The sequence below is a fragment of the Labeo rohita genome, chromosome 6, assembly GCF_022985175.1.
Source record: "Labeo rohita strain BAU-BD-2019 chromosome 6, IGBB_LRoh.1.0, whole genome shotgun sequence".
Classification (NCBI taxonomy): Eukaryota; Metazoa; Chordata; class Actinopteri; order Cypriniformes; family Cyprinidae; genus Labeo; species Labeo rohita.
Window position 1 is genome coordinate 1,667,782 of NC_066874.1, and position 27,336 is coordinate 1,695,117.

The 27,336-nt window shown below is 30.4% G+C and overlaps 1 protein-coding gene across 2 annotated transcripts; it reads right to left on the reverse strand.

Annotated features, from left to right (window-relative positions):
- Positions 1-286: 286 nt before the first annotated feature.
- chchd6b (coiled-coil-helix-coiled-coil-helix domain containing 6b) lies at positions 287-27,048 on the reverse strand. 2 transcript variants are annotated; one of them, XM_051113126.1, is made up of 9 exons: positions 26,831-27,048; positions 24,289-24,388; positions 24,162-24,210; positions 22,544-22,688; positions 21,865-21,885; positions 19,761-19,844; positions 10,502-10,572; positions 9,000-9,135; positions 287-487 (listed from the first exon to the last, which is right to left on the reverse strand). In XM_051113126.1, exons 1-9 carry the CDS (start codon positions 26,912-26,914, stop codon positions 464-466), a joined length of 714 nt encoding a protein of 237 aa, XP_050969083.1. In that variant the 5' UTR covers positions 26,915-27,048; the 3' UTR covers positions 287-463. The 2 variants fall into 2 exon arrangements, with proteins under 2 accessions (XP_050969083.1, XP_050969084.1); XM_051113127.1 differs by lacking the exon at positions 21,865-21,885 and having other exon boundaries at positions 26,831-27,046.
- Between the last annotated feature and the right edge of the window lie 288 nt (positions 27,049-27,336).

Sequence of the window (27,336 nt, forward strand, 5' to 3'; positions counted from 1 at the left end):
GAAATTAGTGATTTAAAATGCATAAACTAAACTGAAATATTAGAAATTCATGTTCAAAAAGTCATCAGCTGTACTGAAATACTGGAGATATAATGTTCATTGCAGAGAATACATTTCCTCAGAACACACAGCAGTGGACAAAGATGTTTTTTTTCTCCATGTTGGTGCAGTTCCATCATATTCATCTGTGCGGATCCTAAAAAAACAGTTTCAGACTGATAAACACTCTTCACATTCAATGTTTGGAAAGCTAACAGAGTAATGAGAGACTGCAGAGAGAAACAGATCGCTGAAGAGACTTTATTTGCTCACAGTAAATGAAGATCAGCTCAACAAACCAACACAGTCCTGATACTGCACACACAAGCACACACACGCACACGCACACACACACACACACACACACACACAAACATCCTCTAATGCTGCTTCTCTTCTTCGGCACCAACCATCATCATCATCTTCATCCGTGATTCACCAGCAAGTTCTGCAGAGAACGAACAAACAGTCACGTCAACAAGCGCTGATTTCAATATTAAACGTCCTTCATCAAGCGTTCATCTGTCGTTCGCCTCTCCTTTAGGATTTAGGTTGAATTATTCTATAAGCAACACACGTACTAGTCACACACACAAACACAAACACTTTTAGCATATAGATTACAGATCCCAAATCTGATTCTGTTTATTTAATTAATTAATTAATTATTAATTAAAAAAATAATATATAGATATATAATTATTATTATTATTTATTTTAGGAAGTAAAAAAGTGTAGTTTCTTAAAAATAATTTTTAAAAACCAAAACTGATTTTACTTTTTGCCAGCCAACTGAGAGAGAGAAAAAAAAACAACAACTTACTTGAAATAAGCAAACAAACATGATCTAAAATGAAATAAAACCAGATTCAAAATCCTACATTTATTTTACTTCAGTCAGTTGCCGAGAAAACATTTATTTTTCATTTAAACTTGAAGTACTAAAATAATTGAAACTAAAAAATAAATAATAAAAACACCTACTAAACTAAATGACAAAAATTACAAAAACACACAACCTATTAAAATTTTTATTTATATAATAATTTTATTTAAATGATAAAAAAAATATTAAAAATGAAAATGAAAGCAGAAAACAAATAAAAAACTAAATTAAACTATTTAAAAAACTATAATAGTATCTCAATAATACAAAAATAATACTGTTAGAGATACATGGTAAATGTTATATTTTATATACTTATGTTATATTTTATGTTCCAAATTAAACAAATTTAATTACATTTTAAATTATAAATGATTTATTTATGTATTATTTTATTATTTTTATTTATTTGCACATTGAACATACATTATATATATATATATATTTTTATTCACTCAGAGAAAAGATGATTTTACAGTGAAGCCAGCGCCGGAGCTCAGATCTGGAGTTTAAAGCTGTCTGTGCTTCAGTCTGGTTGAGATACGACACTGACGTGTGTCATTTTCCTCAGTAGAGATGTTGAAATAAAGCCGCACGTCTTCAATCCTCACGCGTCCTTTGGCCCGACAGCACACAGAAACGGTCACAGCTGGAAAACGGCGTCCCAATCAAGCCAAAGGAGCGTAAAATGAAGATGCCAGCCTCAGCGGAGCAGCGCCGCGGGCATCAGGAACCACTAACCACCTTCCCTCCTGTCCTCGTCCTGCAGACGCTGCTGTAGATTAATGACCCGACCCGCGGCTTCATCAATGAGCAGCTTTCACACACACACCACACACACGAGTCAAAGCTCACGCCTCACTGAGACCCGCCGCCTCCCGCAGACACCTGCTCTGACCGGACGCTCACTTTATTACTGCTGACGGACCATCATTACTGTCCCGCACAGATAATGGGATATTTAGACACAATACAGGAACAAGAGACACCGGCTCCAAAAATGTTAGACAGAATTGAGTCAACTGAAGACTGGAGTAATGATGCTGAAAATTCATCACAGCAGTAAATTACATTTTACAATATATTCACAAAGAACACAGTTATTTTAAATTGTAATAATATTTCACAGTATTACAGTACTGTAAAAAATAAAAAAACAAGAGAACTCATTTCAGCTTAAATTGTGTGTGTATATATATATTTATATATATGGGTCAAAGATGTTAAGATGTCCACATCAAAAGAAATTTACAAAAGTGATTTAATGTCCATAGAAAGCACATTAAATGTAAGTAAAGTGTCTACTTTTAAGGTTTCAAATACATTTCTGGAGAGTAAAATGTCAAAATTTGGTTGAAATAATGTTACATTGTCATTCAGTATAACAATATTTATGAAAACTTTCAAACAACATGCTTATTTTGACTTGTACATATTAAAATATATAAAAGAATAAGGGAGCATATTACATTTTATGGTGTTTTAAATGAGTAAAAAATTCTGACAAATGGGCAAAACCTAGGATAGAGGCAAATGTTAAAAATGTAGAATTACAACTAATTAGTGTTTGGGGTTAAAGGAAGTAATTAGTCTTTTAATATTTCATAAGAAACAAAAATGCAATTAAATTGAACAGAAAACTTTTGGAAAAAGAACAACAATTTAAAGCAGTATTACACTTATTGTATATATAAATACAATAAGTGTAATACTGCTTTAAATTGTTGTTTTTCCAAAAAATATTTTTTAAAAAGTTATATATATTGAAAAATAACTCATTAAATTGGTTTAATTATTTTGAATATGTTAAGGTAATGGAAAACATATATTGTCATAACTTAATTTTTACAGTCTATTTTTACTGTATTTTGACCAAATAAAAAGTAGAATTTTTTTTTTAAGTTGTTGGGGGAAAAAACTCACTTCATATATACACATATATATAGTTTTACTAACCTTTTAATTAGAAGAAAAAATCAAATGCGATTTCATTCAGAAATCAAATAAAAATGTATTTAAAGTATCAGTCATTAAAGTATTTAAATAATATTTTTGAAATGATTTATTGCATTTATTTATCGCTTTTCCAACTACAGTGTGACACAAAACTCATATAAAATGACTTATTAATCAATATTTTTATATTTCTATTTTATTTTTTCCAAGCAAAGCATCTGACAAAAGGACTACTGTTGGGTTTGAAAAGACAACAAATCTAGTTATGGAGAATGAGTCAATTACTGTGGTTAAAAGACAAACATGTAGAAGAAAATGGATACAGACACTCAATCTGATGAAACCACATTCAAATATTTAGGAATAAACAATAAGAAAGAGTATGAACAGGAAGTGGCAGACAGGAAGAGGAGGAACAGGCTAGAAAAGAAGTACAGAAAATATCCAGAATGAAGCGTTCATGTGCCATATTTAGTTTTAGATGTCAGCGTGTTCAATGTGAAAGCCTTACAAATATGAAGGTCAGAGGACGTCTACTGTCTGCTCAGAGATACGAACGTGATGCGGTGACCATTATGGTCAGGAGAAACAATGGCTGTCAGCTTCTTCATCTGAATCAATCACACAGACTGTCTTCCAGCTGCAGGACGGCACATGAGAAATGTCAGACGCTTTCATGACCTCGGGATCGTCCTGACACGCGTTTCCTTCATTATCAGCGCTCTTTCAATCGCCCGGCGGAGCGAGATCTCCAACGCTGGGAGCGTTTCGAGCACTAAACTGAACCTGGATATGAAAATCTTCAAACAGTTCACTGTCAGGAGTATGTGAGATACGAGGATTCGAATGGTAGAATGTGTTATCACACCACCATAACACATATCATACCATCTTATCCACTGTCAAATAACTGTAAAGACATGAGCTCTTCTGATGAACTGCTATTACTACACAGCAACAACAAAAACATGGTACAAAAACAACTAAAAATATGTATTTCCATAACTGTAGCATGTTTTGGGTGGTTATTGGGACACTGATAAGGTGTTCTGAGCTTTCACTGGTCTGTCTCCAGCTGTTTCTTTCTGTCTGGAGTGAAAAGAGTCTCAAGTCTCTGTGATGTTCTGCTCTCTATGGCTCAGGTCTATGGAAGCCCACTTCTGGCCCATATGAAAAAGAAAACCTGCTTTGGTAAATTATGACATAAAAAGTCAAAATTGTGAGATACTAAGTTACATGAGATAAATTATAATTGTAAAATAAGTCATAATTATGAGTTAAGCATTTGAAATTAAGAGATGAAAAGTCAAAATTACAAGGGTTTTTTTAGTTATTCTGAGATACTAAGCTATAATGAGACAAATGTCAGAAATTAAAGTCACGATGACAAAAAGTTGAAATTATATAAATACAAATAATTGTGAATTAAAAAACTGAAATTATGCAAAAATGTCAATTTATGAAAAAATGTCCAAATTTGATACAAGTGAGATAATTACTAATTCATTTATCAACACAATTATGAGCACTTAAGTCATGATTATGACATAAAAAATCGAAATGAGATAAGAAGCCATGATCATGACAAAAAGTGAAAGTATGACCATTTCTGCCATAATTAAAAGATAAAAAGTTAATATGAGATAAAAACATAATTATGACAAAAATACAAATTTGAGATACTACTACATATAATTATGAGATACTTAGTCGTGAGATAAATGTCAAACATAATGTAATAAAAAGTTGATAATGAGATACAAGATCACAAAATGATGAGATGAAAATGATTTTTTTTTTATTTATTATGATATACTAAATCATTATGAGACAAATGTCAAAATGATTGTTGAAATTATGAGATGAAAACTCAAAAAGCAATATCTGAAATTATAAAATAAAAATAATTGCAAGATAAAAAGTTGAAATTATGAAAAAAAAAAAATCAAAATTATGAGATAAAGGCCAAAGTTGAGATAAAAATGTCAAATTTTGATAAAAGTAGGATACTAAGTCCTAATTACAATAAATGTCCCAAATTCAATAATGAGATTAAAAAAACAACAACAATTATGACGGTCATAATTGAGATAAAAAGTTGAAAATAATGAGAAAGCCATGATCATGAAAAATAGTAACGTAATGACAATTTGTGTCATAATTAAAAGATAAAAAGTTACATTTCAGATACTATTATACAATTATGAGATACTAAGTCATAATGATAAATGTAAACATGATGAGATAAAAAGTTACAATTCTGAGATCAAAAGTTGAAATTATGCAATAAAAACATTTATGAGCTAGTTATGAGATAAAAGATCGCGAAATTATGAGATGAAAATATATATTTTTAAATTTACTATGCGATACGAAGTAATAATGAGACAAAATGAGAAGTCATAATTATGATAAAAAGTAGATATTTTGAGATGTAAACTCAATTATAAAACAATATTTGAAATTATAAAATAAAAATAATTGTAAGATAAGAAGTTGAAATTATGAAATGAATCAAAATTATGAGATAAAGGCCAAAATTGAGAGAAAAACGTCAAATTTTGATACAAGTGAGATACTAAGTCAAAATTATGATAAATGTCCCAAATGCATTTATCAGTGAGATAAAAGCACAATTACGACAAAGTCATAACTATGAGATAAAAAAATGTAAATAATGAGATAAAACCCATGTTCATGACAAAAAGTCAAATTTGAGACACTATTATACATGATTATGAGATACTAAGTAAGATAAATGTCAAAATTATGAGATAAAAATGTGAAATTATGCTATAAAATATTTGTGATAAAAAGTTGCTAGTTATGATAAAGTCAAAATTATAAGATAAAAGATACAAATTCTGAGATTAAATTGAGACTGTCATAATTTCACCTTCTTATGTCATTACAGCTTTTTATATCATGATTTTGACTTTGACTCTATTCAACTGTCCTCTCAAATTAAGGCAAAACAGGCTAAAAAAGGAAGTTTTTTTTGTTTTTTAAACACTAAACTACAAAGGGACTATACATCATCCCATAACAGATTATGACAGTGACATGGAGAGGCTCTGAATGTCAGTGTTTGGTTGTAGACGATTCTTTTGAATGTAAATGTCTTTCATTAGCAACTGTGTTTCACTTCAGTAGCGGTGTGGCAGTGCGCCTGCTCTAGTTGGCATACGGCCACTGCGCCAGCTTCACACACACACACACACACACACACACAGAAATCATCTCTATAATAAAAGCTGTTGTTATCTGTGTGTGTGTGAGATGCATGAAGAATCCAGTATTAAAATGAGGCTGGTATAAGGTCAGCATATTCACACACACTCATCAGATGAGACACACAGCAGTGGACGCTGCTTCTTATTTCCTGTAGAGAGAACGACTCTGGCATGTCTTAAAATGAGCTAGCTCTTCGTTACACAATAGAGAGAAATATGAATAAAATATCACTATCGGCCAATATTATCATGTTGTTTCATTATCAGCGTGAGTCTGATTAGACTCGAATTGCCAATATCATCAAAGCTGCTTTCTTACGTTTCAAACAGTACACTTGTTTTCTATGCTGAGTTAAGAAAAAAGTACTAAACAGTTATCCATCTTTTCAGCAGTACATTACAATTAAATAAATAAAATAAAAAATAAAATAGAATAAAATAAAATAAAATAAAATACCTTAGAAATGTTTTCTCAGCAACTAAAAATTACTAAAACTATCAATAGATAACTGAAATGAAGCTGAAAATAAAATATAAATATTAAATGAAAAACTTAAAGCTAAAAAACTACAGTTGAAGTACTAAAATGACAAACTGAAGTAAACAAAAATGAATGCTGTAGAGGTCATTTGTGTAAAAGCACAGAGCAAAATGACTAAAATCGAAACTAAAATAAAGTCTTGATCACCACAGTGCTGCTATTTTTAATTAAAACTACAACTAAAAAAATAATTTTTGGTGATTAAAAAGAAAAGAAAAGATAAAATAAAATACCTTAGAAATATTTTCTCAGCAACTAACTCTAGTACTAGTAATAACTGAAGTACTAAAATTACTAAAACTGAAACTCAAAAAAATAAATAAATAAATAAAATAAATAAAGCTGTAGAGGTATTCCGTGCAAAACCACAGAACAAAATGACTAAAAATGAAACTAAAAAAAAAAATAATAATCTTGATCACCTTACCACAGAGTGCTGTTATTTTCAACTAAAACTATTTTAGTGATTTTATATTTGGCAATTAAAAATAAAATAAAATAATATAAAATACCTTTTAGAAATGCTTTATCAGCAACTAAAATTAACTAAAACTTCTGAAACTATCAATAGGTAACTGAAATGAAGCTGAAAATAAAATATTAACATTACATGAAAAACTTAAAGCTAAAAAACTAAAGTTGAAGTACTAAAATGACTAAAACTGAAGTAAACAAAAATGAATGCTGTAGAGGTCATTTGTGCAAAAGCACAGAGCAAAATGACTAAAATCGAAACTAAAATAAAGTCTTGATCACCACAGTGCTGCTATTTTTAATTAAAACTACAACTATAAAAATAATTTTTGGTGATTAAAAAGAAAAGAAAAGATAAAATAAAATACCTTAGAAATATTTTCTCAGCAACTAACTCTAGTACTAGTAATAACTGAAGTACTAAAATTACTAAAACTGAAACTCAAAAAAAAAAATAAAATAAAATAAATAAAGCTGTAGAGGTATTCCGTGCAAAACCACAGAACAAAATGACTAAAAATGAAACTAAAAAAAAAAAAATAATCTTGATCACCTTACCACAGAGTGCTGTTATTTTCAACTAAAACTATTTTAGTGGTTTTATTTTTGGTTATTAAAAATAAAATAAAATAATATAAAATACCTTTTAGAAATGCTTTATCAGCAACTAAAATTAACTAAAACTTCTGAAACTATCAATAGGTAACTGAAATGAAGCTGAAAATAAAATATTAACATTACATGAAAAACTTAAAGCTAAAAAACTAAAGTTAAAGTACTAAAATGACTAAAACTGAAACTCCAAAAAAAAAAAAGGATAAAAATAAAAAGAATGCTGTAGATGTGTTTTGTGCAAAACCACAGAACAAAATGACTAAAACTGAAACTAAAAAAAAATCTTGATCACTTTACCACATTGCTGTTATTTTCAACTAAAACTATTTTAGTGGTTTTATTTTTGGTGATTAAAAATAAAATAAAATAATATAAAACACCTTTTAGAAATGTTTTATCGGCAAGTAAAACTAACTAAAACTTCTAAAACTATCGCTAGGTAACTGAAATGAAGCTGAAAAGAAAATATTAACATTACATGAAAAACTTAAAGCTAAAAAACTAAAGTTGAAGTACTAAAATTACTAAAACTGAAACACAAATAAATAAAATAAAATAAAATATAATAAATTAGAAATATTTTCTCACCAAATAACTCTAGTACTAGTATTAACTGAAATACTAAAATTACTAAAACTGAAATAAAAAAAAATGAATGCTGTAGAGGTATTTTGTGCAAAAGCACAGAACAAAATGACTAAAATTGAAATAAAAATAAATATGTCTTGATTACCACAGTGCTGTCATTTTTAACTAAAACTACAACTATTAAAAATGTTTGGTTATTAAAAATAAAATAAAATAAAATAAAATAGAAATGTTTTCTCCGCAATTAACTCTAGTACTAGTACTAACTGAAGTAGTAAAATGACTAAAACTGAAATAAAAAATGAATGCTGTAGAGGTATTTTGTGCAAAAGCACAGAACAAAATGACAACTAATGAAACTAAAATAAAAAAGGCTTGATCTCCTTACCACAGTGCTGTTATTTTTATTTTGAAATACGACTATTAAAAATTATTTTTGGTGATTAAAAATAAAATAAAATAAAATAAAATACCTTAGAAATGTTGTCTTGGCAACTAACTGAAATAAAATAAAAATATTTAATAAAAAAACTAGTCTTTATTTTGACTATTTAATGACTGGTTGACTGTGCATTTTCTCTTTAATGTTATCTACAGTAAGAACAATAATAATAATATTTTGCAATATTGTGCATCCCCAATAAAAGCACTCAGATCCCACATGTACCTTTTTGGAGGTGTTGATGCAGTTCATGTAGTCTTTGGCCAGCTGTGAGCAGTGCAGCGTCTGGTGTCTGTTCAGTTGGTAGCAGCTCAACACCTGCGACTGCAGCTCAGCACAGATGGGACTCACATGACGAGGCCTGAACATTACAGACACACATACAGAGGACTTATAAACACTGAGTGAAATAAAGACATTTAGATCTAAAAAAAAAAAAAAAATAAGCCACTCACAATCACTCTACCGTAAATTAAAATAAAACTAATATGGGATCACCTTTAAACTGTGTTAACTACCAGCTCAAGAACACGAAAGAAATCAAAGAGTGCAAAGACTGACAGACACAAAACTAAGAACTGGAAAAAATAGTCTTGTTCCTGCCACCTAGTGGCTCAGTGAAATATTGCTGTGAAATTTGCAGATGATTTTTGTCTCACAGAGAGCATGACGGACCTTCAAAGATGTAATTGGCAGTGATATTGAGTGGACATGCCTGTGACTAAACAAAAAAAACTTCAAACTTTATCTTAGTATATTAAGACATCTCAAACTAGGATTATTATAGTTAAGTAAAATGAAAACCATTAAAAAATAAAACTAAACAAAATAAACATTGAAATGAATTAATTGAAATACAATCAAATATTTAAATATATATATATATATATATATATATATATATATATATATATATATATATATATATATATATATATATAAATAATAATTGTTTTTTTTTGTTTTTTTTTAGCAATTTTTAATACAACACTAATGAAAAAAACTGTATTTTTAATACTTTAAACAAATAACTTTTAGCTAGAAGCCAATGTGAATTTTCTCAATTTTATTTATTTTAACTGAGTAACTAAATCTAAAATAACATTAATAGAAATTATATATTATATATAGACATAATAAAAAATTTAACTGAAATTAAAATGAATAGAACTTAAATAAAAAAATGAAATCTAATTTAAAAAATATATAAAAATAATTATATAATATATATATATATATATATAATCAATTCTAAATTCTAAATAAATATATGTAACACATAATTAAAAACGACAAAAATGGCCAACAAAATAACATTAAAAAAACCCTGAAAATATATTAGAAAAAAATCAATTCTAATAGATTTAAAATATTATTTATTTATATAGTATATAAATAATACAAAAAATAATTAAAAAATCCTTTGAAAAAAAAACTGAAAAAACTAAAATAAATGTTAGATGTAAATAAAATAAAATGCAAAAAAAAAAAGTTTCATATTTTAAGTTTATAATTTTCATATATATATATATATATATATGTAAATCATTTCAATTTCTCTGAAAATATATTAAAAAACAAATCAATTCTAATTAATTTAAAATATTAATTATTTAATAGTATACAAATAAGACAATAATTAAATAAAAAATAATTAATAAAATTAATTTAAAAAACTAGTATGATAGTGAAACAGCAGTGTCTGTCAGTGTTATATCTATACTCACTTAACAGTGGCCTCTGCTTTAACCGCCTCCTGCTCGTACATGTGTAGAGTCTGTTGATAGAATTCAGTATTCTGCAGAAACAGACACATTCATTCATTCAGAGTTCATTCAGGTTCAGCTGCATTCACTCATAAAACACACAGACAGCTCAAATCTTTCTGAAATATTGTATTTGCTTTCCTGCAGATTCTCCATCTACAATGAGCAAATGTTTACAGTCCCAATCAGAAGCATTTCCTGCACCATTTATCATGCAAATTCGTAGGGAATAAAAAAAACAAGATATCATAATTCATTCTTGCTTTGCTTTGGTTTAGTAATGTTTTTTCTCCATCTCCTGCATCTGTTACCTTCTCTAAACCAATCCCACCATGCAATAAATGTGTATGTGGAACTCTCCAGCATCCTCACAGGTTCAATTAAAGCCACGCCATTATTTTTCCAGCTCTGTCAGCACATCTCTCAGCCAGCGGACACAGAGCGAGACATCATAACGTTTTATTTGGTGAGTTTTATGGGCATTTACACGGCAATTACCACAATTACAAAACACAGCGGTGCAGAACATTACATTCACAGCTTCCCATTCACGAGACACCATCACATCTCACTCAATGGATCCGCCGCAGACAAACTTTTGCCAGCACTTAGATGTTCGTTAGAAAAAATGATCTCCTACGCACAACTGCTACTATGATGGACCGCAGGATTTGCTTGTTTAATATAAGAGTTCATATGTAGACAAAAATGAATTCTCACAACACAAAACATGATTTGTTTTAATTGAAACTAAACTGCAAAACAATGTTGTCAAAGTTAACTAAAACTACTGAAACTATTGATGGGAAACTGAAATAAAGCTGAAAATAAAATATAAATATTAGATGGGGAAAAAAAAAACAAAGCTAAAAAACTGAAATAAAAAGAAACAACTAATGCTATTGTAAAGTTCTGTGCTTTTGCAAAAAAAAAAAAAAACAAACTAAAATTGACACTAAAATGAAAACAAAAACTGAAAATATATATAAAAATTCTAAATTCTAATTAATATAAAATAGGGATTATTTAATAGTACATAAATAATACAAAGAAATAATTAATGTTACTTTAATTTTATATATTATATATATTAATTTATTAATATATATATATATATATATATATAATAAAATTTTAAATATATATTTTAAAAAAATCACTTCTAAATTCTAAATAAATAAATCTAAATTTCTCTGAAAATATATTTAAAAAAAACCTGAAACTATATGACAAAAAAATCATTCTAATTCATTTAAAAGATTAATTATTTAATAGTATATAAATAATACATTTAAAAATCCTTAAACTTGAACTAAAATAAATGTTAGCTGAAATAAAATAAAATGCAAAAGTGTTTCATATTTTAAGTTTATTATTTTCATATATATATGAAAATATGAAAATTATAAACTTAAAATATGAAACACTTTTGCATTTTATATAATAATTTTATTATAATAATTTCAATTTATCTGAAAATATATTAAAAAACAAATCAATTCTAATTAATTTAAAATATGAATTATTTAATAGTATATAAATAAGACAAAAAATAATGTAAAAAATCCTTAAATTTGAACAAAAATTGTTAGGTAATGTTAGGTAAAATAAAACGACAAAACACCCAAAAAATTATTTAAATTGCACTGAAAAAAAAAATAATAATAATAATATATAACTGAAATCTAACTGAAATCTGAAAAAAAAAAAAAAAAAAAATTAAAACTAATTCAAAATATTTCTAATATTTTGTATATAAATGATATTTAACTAACATTGCTCATAAATTACTATAGGAGAAGAAGTCTGAAAGGTACAATAACAAAAAGATTTAAAAGTAAGGGTGAAAATGGTCATGAAAAACTAAATTGCGACTGTTTTGGTGCAAGAAACCTTGACTGATATTATAAACAGATTTATGGGAAACAAATCAATATACAGAAGTGTGAAATAAAGCCCGTTGCGTTTTATCGTCGTAATATCTGCTCGTTCCTTCAGCTCTGAGCTGTTAAATTCAGCAAGACACAAAAACAATACGCTGTAAGTGATTATAATCTATCAGTGTAATTACCATCTCACAGTCTGTATCATCACACAGCTGGAGTAATTAGACTCCGTTATCTTATTAAATCTACAATTACCCGACGCAAGAGGTAGAGAGAAACAAAAGGTACAAAAAAAGCATCAGAAATCATCAGTCTGAAAGTTATTATTAACAGAAGTGTCGTTTTTAGCTGAGCTATTCTTTAAGGAGTTTGTTCAAATCACTAACAGTGACAGTAATGACGGTCGCCTTATCAAACACCTCTGATAAGAGACGTGAAGTTGCACAGTTTGCTGCTGCTGAGATCCCATGATTGCTCCTTCAGAGAAGCTAAAGTCTTAATGGAATAAACAGCAAATAAGTAAAGCTGAGATAATGTTGTAGAGATAACATTTCTCGCCCGCTTTCTCCCGCAATCGCTCCATCTTTTGATTCTCGGCTCGTTCTCTCGTTTTCCGCTTCATTAATACCCCATTCTCAGCTCTGCTGAAGCGTTTTCATCTCTGTCTTTCCGCTCTGATCTGTTGTAAAACATCACCTCAGTAAAAGTGCACACGCAGAAGCACGCTCGCATGTATTGTTTATGTCTCTTTGATGTAATGCAGTGACAGCACAGCCGGAGCAGATGTGTCGTGTGTGTTCGGGTGGGAACGTGTCATTTAACAAACACATGCATAAACTGTCCCAAATTCATTTAAAGGTGGAACACAGAACAAAACAAATGTTTTGAACAGCTTTTACCGTGCTCGTTAAAATTTCAGCGTTGACTTAGAAGTACTTTGTTCATCTTTTTACAACCTTTTAGCATTAAAAAGATCTTGCAATTCTGACTTTTTTACTCGCAACTGTATATTTATATCTCGCAATTCTGACTTTTTTCTTGCAAATGTGAGGTATAATATCCAATTCAGAGAAAAAAAAAAAGTTTTTTTCTTACAATTTATTAATTTACCATTTTTTTCTTACAATTTATATCAATATTATCTAATTCTGACTTTATTTCTTAGAACTGTGAGTTTATATCACACAATTGTGACTTTGTAACATTCACCTCCAAGTTTATGTCACTCAATTCTGAGAATAAAGCCAGAATAGTAAGAAAATAATCAGAATTGTGAAATAAAAACTCACAATTACCTTGTTTCATACTTTATTCAGTGGCAGAAATGGGCTTCCATATATGACCACCTCAAAAAAAAAAATAATAATAAAATAAATAAATAAAAATTTAGACTTTTTAATCCCACAATTCTATCTTTTTCTCTGCAACTGCGAGTTTATATCTCGCAATTCTGACTTTATTTCTTAGAACTGTGAGTTTATATCCTACATTTCTGACTTTGTAACTTGCAACTGCGAGTTTCTATCACTTAATTCTAAGTAAAAAGCCAGAATTATGAAAAAAAAAAAAAAAAAAAAGAATTGTGAAATAAAAGTCGCAATTACCTTGTTTTTTTTTATTCAGTGGCAAAATGGACTTCCATATATTTCCACCTCAAAAAAAAAAAAAAAAAAAAAAAATTGAGACTTTAATCCCAAAATTCAGTTTTTTCTCTGCAATTGTGAATTTATATTTTACAATTCCGACAATTTTTCGCAGAATTTTATTTCTCACACAATTTAGATTTTTTTCCCTCTAAATTCTAAACTTACATGTCACAAACCTGTTTTTCTTAAAAAATAAAAAAATTAAGTAATTGTGACTTTTTATCTCACTTTTTACCTTACTGCAAGTTTATATGTTGCAGCAAGTTTATATCTCACAATTCTAAGTTTACTCTAATTTTGAAGAGACATAAACTCACAATTGCAACAGAAAAAAAGTCAGAATAATTAAAAAAAGTCAGCAAAAAATCAGAATTATAAGAAAAAAATTAAAGTTATGAGACAAAAAGTCACAATTACTTTTATTTTATGGTGAAAATAAGCTTTTATAGAAATGTCCAGTGAGTGTCGCTAAAAACGCATTCTGTTTTATATAAAGCAGATTAACGTAATTCTGGCATTGTTTTATTGCGCTGGTTGCTGAACATATTGCAGCAATGTGGAAATTGCATGTCCGGTGAGTGGCACTAAAAGGCTAATGCTCTATCGCATTCGAAAATAACATACCGCCTACACTAAACCTGATTGACAAAAGCAAATGAGAGATAAAAACACACTTACTGAAGCAATCATGCCATTTTATCTTGTTTCTACAAGTCTTTGGTCTCTTTTATTGTGATTTGTTTCACCGGATTCATACCCGAGCGTTTTACAATCACAAGTGCAATGCTGTACCGGGTGCGCTACTGAGCAAATTTACTACATCAGAAAAGCCCTACATATGGCTCTGGTTATGTCATGCAAACATCAAAATGTATTAGCTTACAAATCAGGTGCTATGGTTTTTTGAGGTCTGAAGTAAGGAAGGGCGCAAAAATAAGTCTTTATTAATCACTAATCTAACTGTATAATCACAATTTGTGTGAAAAGGAATAAATGTTGTTGGTGTTTTACTGCCTTTAGTGTTCATTTCAACTACAAACTGCAGCAAATTGCACTTATAGGAAAAATGGTGTAGAAACAACAAAGAAATTGCTAGTAAATTTCACAACTAATTACAAAGAAACATAACAATGAAGGATAATGAAGGAAATTACACCTGTGTGTCCAGGTAAAGTCTCTAAGATTAGAGCAGATGTCAGTCCGAGCTTCATTTGATAACACCAGCAGCTGAGTCTAATTTATTCTTGCAAATGCTTGACAGAGTGAAAAGCACAAACCCTTTTTAAGATGAAGGACATGAATATTACATTACAGTGTGAAGAGTGAAGATAGACATGCAGAAGAGAAAGCCAGTGGGATCAGGATCTTTGTTCCTCTGTGTGTGTGTGTGTGTGTGTGTGTGTGTGAGAGATGCCTTTGTGTCACGCTCAGGATTTCTCTCTGAGAGCTTAACCAAAGCGTTTCAGATTAGTGTGTGTAGGCTGAATCTTAAAAATGTGAGCCGTCATTTAAAGCATCACACACACACAGACTGCAGCGGTATAACGCACACATGACAGACGAGAGCCGATTAAAGGTCTCACCTCAATAGAGCAAGAGACAGAGAAAGAGAAAAGATTCAGGAATGGAGGAGTGTGTGTCTTTTTAAGCAGAGCAACACATCCACCGTGTGTGTGTGTCTGTGCATCTAAAGCACTGTGTGTGTGTTTAGCTTCATCAAATGAAATTGCAAAAATAAACAACCTGTTTCTGAACAGGTTTTCTTGTACATGGGTTGGACAAACAGATAATCCTGCCCCTTGTATTTGTATGTATACATATATACAGCTGCGTGAATTACTTACTAATTTTAATCCGTTACTGATTCCAAATTACATGACAAATTGTAGTTAGTAACATAATCCATTACATTACACATTTTAGTAATATAATCTGACTACTTTTAGATTATTTTTAAACTCGTTTATCACATTGATTTAAATTGGATAACCTTGTACCATACTGATATAAAAATAAAGATGAGTAAAAAAATATATTCCATTTATTGTTATTAGCAACATGAAGTGTGTTAAACATTACATTAAGTTCAGGTTTCCCAAACTGGGGTTTGTGAAGAAACTGCAGGAGGTTTATAAGTTTTATAAAAAGCTATTAAAATATTATTAAAATGTTAAATAAAAAATAATTAATTTTAAAATCAATCAAAATAAAGCATTTACTAATAAAATGAAATTTTATTTGTTTACCTGCATGTCATGTGACCATAACCAACGTTAGAGAAACATGAACGTGCAAATGTGATACTTAATTATTAAAATATTTATTTGAAAAAGAGAATCAATAAATTCTGAATAATTTATTGCTATAGTGTAAATAATATGTAATCATGTAATCTATAAAAAATAATTTCGGATGAGCATTATGAGCATTTTAAAATATAATTTAATCTAATTACAAGTACTTAATTTTTGGAATCCGATTACGTAATTAAAAAAAATATATATATATATATAAAATATAAAAAAAAAAAAAAAAAAAAGAAATTGTATCTTACTGGTCACAAAAATAGGCTTTCTATAATAATATAATATAATATAATATAATATAATATAATATAATATAATATAATATAATATAATATAATGTAATGTAATGTAATGTAATGTAATTCATTCTTTTTATTTATTTGCTTTTTTTTTTTTTATTTAACTTTGCGGTGAAATGACCAGACATATCTTTATTTGTCATGATGTCATGAAATAATAATAATATTATTAATAATAATAATAATCTTAATGCTCATGAAAATAGGCTTTCTATAATATAATATAATATAATCAAAGGAGAAGTCCACTTCCAAAAAGTTTCACATATAATGTACTAATCGTATTGTCATCCAAGATGTTCATGTCTTTCTTTTGAAATGATGTTTTTTGAGGAAAACATTTCAGCATTTTTCTCCATATAATGGACTGATATGGTGCCCCGATTTTGAACTTCCAAAATGCAGTTTAAATGCGGCTTCAAACGATCCCAAATGCGGTTGTAAATGATCCCAGCTGAGAAAGAAGGGTCTTATCTAGCGTAATGATTGGCTATTTTCATAAAAATAATACAATTTATATACCTTTCAATGTCAAACGCTCGTCTTGTCTTACTCTGTTTGGACTGTTTTTGTTCCGGTTCTTGACAGTGTATGTTGAAAAAACTCCCATCTCATGTTCTCCCTTAAATTCGAAATCATCCTATATCGCTGTTTCTTTTTTGTTAAGGGTTTGATCTTCTTTGCATGTTCACTTTGCAAAGACTGCGTCGGTACTTCTGCAGCGATGTAGGATGATTTTGAAATGATTTTTGAAGTTGAGGGAGAAAATACACTTGGAGTTTTTCGACATACCCTAACTGTCTTGAGTCAGAACACACAGAGACACAGTTTAACAAGAGCAAGGCAAGAAGAGCATTTGAGAATGAAAAGTATTTAAATTTTATTTTGTTTATGAAAATAACTGATCATTTCGCTAGATAAGACCCTTCTTTCTCGGCTGGGATCGTTTACAACCACATTTGGGATCGTCTGAAGCCGCATTTAAACTGCATTTTGGAAGTTCAAACTCGGGGCACCATATCAGTCCATTATATGGAGAAAAATGCTGAAATGTTTTCCTCAAAAAACATAATTTCTTTACGACTGAAGAAAGAAAGACATGAACATCTTGGATGACAATGGGGTGAGTACATTATATTATGTGAATCTTTGTTTTGGAAGTGGACTTCTCCTTTAATATAATGTTTGTTTGTTTGTTTATATTTAACTTTGAGATGAAATATGACTAAACATGTTTTTGTGTTTTAAGTAATGAGCTATATTGTGCCTTTCTGTTTAATTTATGAAAGCACTATGTTTTTTGGGTGTATTTATTGCTCACACACACAGAGCTAAAGCGTAACTAAGTCTGTTTAGTCTCTGTACAGACACTGTGCTACACAAACCGCATGAATGATGATCCATCTACAACCTCAGCTCAACTTCAGCTATAATTAGATAGCTGATATGAAATACGTTTGAGAAGCTGATGACCCATGGTGCGGTCTGCATTTAATTCAACATTTAAATTTTTATGGCCATATTAACTAAAAGATCACATAATATTATATATATTATATACTTTGTCACACCACAGCAGATTTAAAATGAGCTAGTAAAGACAAAAAGGTGATTAAAATACTTCCCAGTCTTCAATTCAACACTTCACATGAACATGAACCCTTACGGTGATATTTAACTTCAAATCTTGATGTTAATCTGAACGTCTGTTCAAATCCATATTTGCTAACTATCATCTCTTGTCCAGAAATGCAGAAGGTTTGATCCTTTTATGGTTAATTTTATTTCTAAACTTTATACACCTTTATTAAAATGTTGATAAAGGTTCAAAGGCTGTATTCCCATTGGACTTTGTCTTGAACATTCAAACATTTGCAACCTTGAACCTACAACTACTACTAAACTTACTGATTCAGTTTCATTTCACTGTAACTACAGTTTTCCTGTAGCTCAACAAGGTCATGGGTTTAATTCCCAGAGAAAGCAAGAATGGATAAAAATATATATATAAATGTGTATCTAAATGCACTGTGAATTGCTTTGAATAAAAGCATCTGCCAAATGTATGAATGTACATGTAAATTATAAAACGAAGTGATGTCCTGTTCGCTCATACAGTTCAATATAAATACGGTTAATTTAAATAAAGTTGTATAACACAGCACCTGATTGCTGGACGTCCAAGAATATTCTGATCAATCAGAGTCCTTCCACGGCGAGTGGACAGATGCTTCAGGCCATCTGATGCTTTCAATCGATTCATTTTTATATTATTTATTGAATAAATGCAAGGTTTTTTTTTTTTTTTCCTTTATAGCAACGGGGTTACTATTTACGGCTTATAAGATCATATTTTCACATTTGTTTTTATGTAGAGTAAATAAATTCTTAGTTTCTTAGTTTTTATACTCCATCTTTTATCCTCATAAAATTCATTTATTTCATTTTTTTAGTTGTTGTGATGAAACAAGTTTGTGTTGTTGTGTTTTGCTGCACATCAAATAAACACGAGCTCAAACTCTCTCTCTCACTTTCGTTCCTCAGGCTGTTAATAAATGATCTAAAACAACTTTTAAAAGCATAAAATCAGACATTTGGATTCCACCCACAGTTCATCTCTCCGTATCGGTCACACACACACACACATTAAAGTGGCGTATCGCTCATCAGAAGCAGCAGAAAGGATGTTTATACGTGACACGAGAGCAGTTCAGAGGAAGCCGCATAATAATGACCTCTGTTATCGCATTTATGCAAACAGATGTATTCATAAATGCAGACACGCCAACTGTATTTAATATGACAGTGACATATCAAAGAAAACAGACCATCTTTGACCTGAGGCACTTACAGTAACATCAAAGAGACGAGATGTTTGCCGGTGATGTGAGCATGTATCTGTGTTTGTGGCTTCTAAAAGCCACATTTTGTAAATATTCTCACAAATACTGTACCATCAAACTTGGTAAAACTGACATGTTTTATTTCTAGCAATGAATAAAGGTTCATATATGGGCCAAATTTCGTTTTCAAAACTAAAAGTGCTTTGTGAGGAAGCGTGTTTGTGTTTGTGCATCACGCACCTTCTTCTCCATCAGTTGTAGCTGCTCCTTATAAAACTGTTCCAGATGCTTCAGCTCATATTCTTTCTTCTTCAGCTGTCGGGCCTGATAGAGACACAGAATAACCTGCTCAACATCATGTGTTTGTTTGCAATTCAACAAAACTCTTAATGGCTTTTGAACATGGCAGATGTTCTGCTGCAGCAGTGAGGAGCAGCACATGATGAAGATCTGACGTCCTCTGATGTACCTGACAGATGACGGAAGCTGCCAGTTTAAGAAGCCATGCGCAACAGAAAGAGCGCAGCAGCATGCAAGAGGACAGAAACACCGTCATATTATTAAATTCACTGGATAATGCTGAGATTAGCCATGGAGAAATTAACTTTCTGTGATGACAAGCACAATACTAACATGACTTACAATAACACAAGAAACAATGATGGGACAGAATGAAAAGACACTTCAGATGCATGTATAAGACGGTACATAGTGTGTGTGTGTGTTTTAGTCACATAAAAACACAAATATAATTGGAGAAATAAATATGAATCTAAAATTTTGGAAGACAGTAGCAATAACAAAAACACACATGCACACAATGATAAATGAAGATTTCCTTCATTCACATAATGTGACTACCTGACAGCTTTGAAGTCAACATGAAAAAAGGTTTGATTTTATAATCTTCATCAAAATGTAGTAATTTGTAATGTCACAATGTTGTTATTGTTAAGTAAAAATATGAAGAGTTCATTTGCAAAAACAGATAATAATTTTTAAAAGTTTTCAAAAATCATGTTTTTTCATTGTGCATTCCAATTAATCTCAACTGCAGCTGGGTTATTTTAATATAAAATAACTAAAACAAAATACAGCTAACTAACACAATATAACACAATAAAACATGATAACATAATAAAAAACATGATTTTTGAGTTAAACATGAGTTATCTGTTTTTGCAAATAAACTGTTTAAACTGTTAAAATAGTTTTCAGTAATGAATTGAAATGAATTTTCATCAGCCATTACTCCAGTCTTCAGCATCACATGATCCTTGAGAAATTATTGTGATATGCTGATTTTATTATTATTTAATTTTCAGGATTCTTTGATGAATAAAATGTTATAAAGAACAGCATTTATTTAAAACAGAAATTTTTGTAGTCAAAGTTTGGGGTCAGTACATTTTTTCTTTCTTTCTTTCTTTCTTTGAAAGAAATCAATACTTTTGTTCAGCAAGGATGTGCTAAATTGATCAAAAGTGATAGTAAAGACTTGTATTGTTAAAAAAGACTTCTATTTTGTATAAGTGCTGCTCTTTTAAACTTTTATTAATCATTTTAAGAATCCTGAAAAAAGTATCACAGGTTACAAAAATTATTACGCAGCAACTATTTCCAATATTTATAATAAATCAGTATATTAGAATGATTTCGGAAGGATCATATGACAGTGAAGACTGGAGTAGATAAACCGGAGAAATAAATCACATTTCAAAGTATATTAAAATAGAAAACTGTTATTGTTAATGCAATATTTCATAATGTTATTTTTTTCTGTATTTTTTATTAAATAAATGCAACTTTGATGAGCATGAGATGACAACTTTTGAACAGCAGTGTATATATACACATATAAGCTGAAAAAAACAAACTTAAAAAAAAAAAAAAAACTTTAATAAATTAAGTTGAAGTTGAAATACTAAGATTACTAAAACTTAAAAATTAAAGCTATAAATAAATGTAAAAAAACATAAAAACAACAAAAGCATACAACAAAATTATTCAAACGTTAACCAAAATTAAAATGAAAACAAAAAAATAAACAAAATAAAAGCCAAATCAAAACATTACTATAATCTCCAATAATATTTTAATAATCTCCAGCTATTTTTATCCAATCAGTTCATCACTTTCAAAATCAAGTCACAATGACGTTTTTACTGTTAAATATTGTGTGCGACTCCAGTATCACAGTTTCATGTTGACTTTAAAATGTCTCGGATGAAGAGACTCACTGTGTGCGCTTTCTTATTTACAAACGCTGCTAATCAGCAATGACACATAAAAACTACAATAAAACTGAGATGCATAGCCAACGACTGCTGCTGCTGTTGCTTACCCGAGCACTCAACTCATCCGGCTGAGAAAGGAGAGAAAAATAATGAGGAAATATAGCATCTACCCCGAATAAGATCCATCGGCTGTTATATTTATAAATACACAAATAAAATGAAGCCACGTCAGGTCTATGAGAGTTTTAAGCCGCCTCAATCTGTTTTCAGAGGGCTTCATGCATTTCTTACAGTGGTTTGCTGTTCTTTTACACTCGTTTAGTTTAATGAACTAGGAATTTACACACATCTGTGTGTCTAAATGAGCCTGAACACACATGTATGATCAGTGCTGTTAATAGCAATCAGCCCAGGGAAAAATTAACTGACATAAATGATTGCAATCGTGAGCTCTAAAAGCTTTACATGCAAAACAGGGTAATTATAATTAACAACAAAACCTGGTTATTATAAATGACACACTATGTAATTAAACAGAGAGCATTGCCTCAAAAAGCAACATTAAATCAAACACTCCTGCTGCCATCTAGTGCTACAAAACACTCATGAAATACAGGATCCAAAAAAGAAGCAAAAAAAAATTCTATTTACAAATATATTAATAATATATTAAATTTTGTCAAAATAAAGCATGTTAAAATGCATACTGTATGTCAGAGAAGGACAGACAGTTTCAGGAGAATCAAAGAAGAGAAGTGAGAGAAAGAGTGTGTGTGTGTGTCTCACCAGGTTGTGTGTTTGGTCTAGTTCTTGGCGTGTCTTTGCTTTCTCTCGCAGCACCGCTGGGCTCATGTCGTCTCCCGCCATCTCCCTTTCTCTACGGCTGATCCGGGCCAACTCTTCCTGGACCAGAGCCTGTTCACGCTCAAACCTACAGCCAACACACACACAAACACACACACGTCAGGTACAGAGACCGGAAGACACTAATTACATGACCATTAAACACCATTAAAAATTAGTCATGTTGAATGTGCCAAGTCCAGTAAATGCAGGTCATATTTGAGCCGAAAATCAATTTTAATCTTATTTAATCATAATAATCACAATCCCATTACTGTAATGTGAAAAAAATAATTATATTTTATTTAAACTGGCAATTATTCATACATAATAGATGTATTAGATGTAATGCTTTTCAGGGTTATAATTAACTAAAACTATTTAAAATGACAAAATAACAAAAATACATTTAAAAAAAAACCTGAAAATATAAAAATAAACACCAACTGAAAATATTCATAAAAACGATTAAATAAATTGTACTTATATAACACTGATGCTTTTAAAGTATGCTAATATGAGACGAATTATTGAATAAAGTAGTTATTTTTATTTTCTTTGCATACAAAAAGGTTTCTCGTCGCTGCATAAAATTCAAATTGAACCACTGATGGCAGATGGACTATTTTGACGATGCCTTTCTTACTTTTTTGGGTCTTGACAGTGGTATTTACCTGGCAGTCAATGGGACAGTCAAAATTCTCCTGGTTTCATCCAAAATATCTTAAATTGTGTTCCGAAGATGAACAAAGATACTGTTTTTATTTACATCAACATACTTTATTTGCTCTGTTTTACTTTGTGAAACCTTACTAAGTATATGGAATAACCGTTTTATAAATGCAATAAGCCCCGTGTACCCGTGGTTTACAGTAAAATTAATCTGGGCATGGAGTCCTTTTGGCAAACAAATTTCAAGATGAGAATTTTGCTCTTTAATGGACTTTATTTCAGTGAATTTATAACAGCTAAGGGGCGTTGTTAGGCACGACTTCACAGCTTCTTGGGGCTTATTGCTTTAACAGATAACAGTAAAAATGACAAGAACTATTTTATTTCATAATACATGTTTAATTTTAAAAATTCATTTTTAATTTATTACTTTATCATTAGTTATAACATTTTTTAAATTTCAGAGGTCCTATACAACTGGTAACACTTTATTAAAAGCTTTTATATATAATGCATTAAAATCAGTTTTAATGCATTAATTTTGCCTTGTGATGCACATTATAATGCACCAAATAAACTCATGAGTAATTGTAGCCACAGATATAATACATTAGAATACTTATCTATTTCATTGTTACACCTTTAGAAAGTACAGCACGTTAAATATAACAAACAAACTTGTACAACTATCCAACTTTGGTTACAATTAATTATGAAAAGATAATTAATGCATCACAACGTACAATATGAATACCTTTATAATGCATTATAAATAAAGACTTTAAGTAAAGTGTAAGTACACGATTTACTGATTTTCAGAAGAGCTGCAGCAGGTATTATGGCAGAAGATGTCTTCAGAAATACTGATAAATATATTTAACACACTAACCGTCTTCTGAGCTCCTCTTGTGTCTCAGCAGCAGATGGTCTGGAAGGCCCTGAAACATTAATATAACACAGTCAAATGTGAGATATAAAATGAGTGTTGCTGAAGAGAGGAGCAGAAGTTGTCGTACCTGGTTCAGGTTTGGCACTCTCTGGTTTGGGTGATGATGGTTTGGATGATGATGATGATGGTCCAGAGTCCCGCATCCGCTGAAGAACATCACCGGACAACTGAAAGCACAGATACGCTCACATTAAAATAACATCAATGGAGTTATGATTCACTTTTTAAGGTGCGTATCTGGCTAGGTATTTCAAAACTAAATATATATATATATATATATATATATATATACACACACACACACACACACACATATATATATATATACATATATATATATATATATATATATATACAGTGCCCTCCACTAATATTGGCACCCTTGGTAAATATGAGCAAAGGTGGCTGTAAGAATAAATCTGCATTGTTTATCCTTTTAATCTTTCATTCAAAAAATTCACAATATTCTAACCTATCATTTAAGCAAAACCATGGAAAGCAGGGGGAAAATCTCTTTATAAAAAAAATGTTTTTCTGTAGTTCATGTTGACCACAATTATTGGCACCCAATTATTGCAATGTCCTTTATTCAAGATAACAGCTCTGTGTTTTCTTCTTTAATGCCTGAAGAGTTTGGAGAACACCTGACAAGAGATCAGAGACCATTCCTTCATACACAAACTCTTCAGATCCTTTAGTTTCCCAGCTCAATGCTGGTGCTTCTTCTCTTCAGTTCACCTCACGCATTTTCTATAGGGTTCAGGTCAGGCAACTGGGACGGCCGTGGCAGAAGCTTCATTTTATGCTCAGTGACACATTTTTGTGTTGATTTTGATGTTTGATTTGGATCACTGTCCTGATGGAAGATCCAACCACAGCTCATTATAGAACTTCTAACAGATGCAGTCAGGTTTACATTTTTTATCTGTTGGTATTTGCTAGAATCCATGATGCCATGTATCTGAACAAGATGTCCAGGACCTCTGGCAGGAAAATAAGCCCACAACATTAAAGATCCAGCAGTGTATTTAACCGTGGGCATGGGGTACTTTTTGTACCAAACCTATCTTGAGTGTTTGCTGCCAGAAAGCTCTTTTTTTTTTAGTTTCATCTGACCACAGAAGCCAGTCCCATCTGAAATTCAAGTTGTGTCTGACAACTGAATATGCTGGAGTTTGTTTTTGGATGAGCAAGTAGGATTTTTCTTAAAACCCTCCTGAACAACATGTGGTGACATAGGGGCTGTTTAAATTTTTTTTTTTAGTCTTTTGACCCCAAGACTCAACTAATCTCTGCAATTCTCCTACTGTGGTCCTTGGAGAGTCTTTGGACACTTAAACTCTCCTCCTCACCATGCATTAGGACGATATAGACACACATCCTTTTCCAGGCAGATTTGTAACATCTTTAGTTGATTGGAATTCTTAATTATTGTCCTAATGATGGAAATTGGGATTTTCAATGCTTTAGCTCTTTTCTTACAGCCACTTTCTATTTGGTGAAGCTCAACAATTTTGTTCTGCACATCAGAACTATATTATTTGGTTTTATTCCTTGTGCTGGATGATTAAGGAAATTTGGCCTTTGTGCTCCTCATATTTATATTCCTGTGAAACAGGAAGTTATTGCTGGACAATATCATACTCCTAGTCATTCTAGTGTGCTAAATAAATGCAAATATGAATGGGAATATACTTCAGAGATATTTTACTCATTATAATTTCTAAGGGTGCCAATAATTGTGCCCAACATGTATATGAGAAAAACATTTATTTCATAACGTAAGTTTCCCCCCACTTTTAACTGTTTCACTTCAATATAAGGTTAGCATTTTGGGAATTTTTTGAATGTAAGATCATAAAGATAAACAAAGCAGATTTATTTTCATAGCCGTCTTTGCTCATATTTACCAAGGGTGCCGATATTAGTGGAGGGCACTGTATATACCATGATAACAACATAACAATAAAATATTAAATATTAAAATTAAAATAAAATTCTGAATCTTCCTTTAGGCACAATAATATATATGCTTTTGGCTAGACACTGTGATTTTTTTAAATGAGTAAAAACTGACAAACCAAAAACAAACAAACAAATAAATAAAAAAATAAATAAATAAATACACAGGTCTCTAAATTAATTATTTAATTAATCAACTGATTAAACCAAAATAAAATAAAATAAAAATAACACAGAGCTCTCGCTGTTCACATTTCAGTCTTATCGCACTGTTTTGTGTCTTTGACCTTGAGTGAAAGCAGATAAAATGACTGTACGTTTCTATTTCACAGCTAATTAGATCCCAGCAAACAAGGATAAACATGAGAGCAACGCTTTAAAATGAGTAAACTTCATCATTATATCACATGAATCAACAAAACCAGTGAAAGACAGAAGAACAGATCAACTGACACTTTCATTTTCTCAGAGCCAATGTTACTGAAGTTCATAAGAGGACACAGTACCATTCCAACAGTCTTCTGTTCATAAAAGCACAATTACAATAAAAATACCCCATTAAAATCATATGAAGGTACAGCTGTATGATGCAGGACATCATTATCGTTCTGTTTTTGAAGTACAGATGTTGTGTTTTCTGTCTTCACCTTAACTCCGTGTAGGACCGTGACATTGTCCTGTTCGTCCAGTCCGTAGGACACAGATCTGCTCCTGCTGTCCGAGGCCCCCATCAGCCCGATAACACCCCAAATACTTAAACAACAGAAATAAAATCACCCCGATTCACCTCAGGGTCACTGTGTCCCGCTACATGCGGATGAAATCATCAAACATCCTATTACAGGTTAGCACGCGTCACGTGACCGCACAATGCACAATGGGAAATGTAGTCCTATTCAATATACTGACGTCACACGTTGGCCGCTTGAGGAAAAATGTAAAATATTTTTTTATTATTTTTTTTAATTGGTCGCTTGCTTGCTTAATAGCTTAATTTACGTTCTTATATTAAAAGTAAAACTTTTTTGCAGTAAAAAAACAATATAATAAACTGAAATTGGCTAATTTATTTTTTTATTATTTTTAAGGTTATTATATTTGAATGAAATGTGCAACAAATAGTAATAATAATATTGTATATATTTAGCCTTTA

Excerpts from the sequence above, each read along its gene's own strand:
- chchd6b (XM_051113126.1), bottom strand. The coding sequence starts at position 26,914 with ATGGGGGCCTCGGACAGCAGGAGCAGATCTGTGTCCTACGGACTGGAC. Across the intron at positions 21,886-22,543 it reads TAGACCAAACACACAACCTG|CCGGATGAGTTGAGTGCTCG; the intron begins GTGAGACACACA and ends CTCCTTTCTCAG. Across the intron at positions 488-8,999 it reads GCATCAACACCTCCAAAAAG|AACTTGCTGGTGAATCACGG; the intron begins GTACATGTGGGA and ends CGTTCTCTGCAG.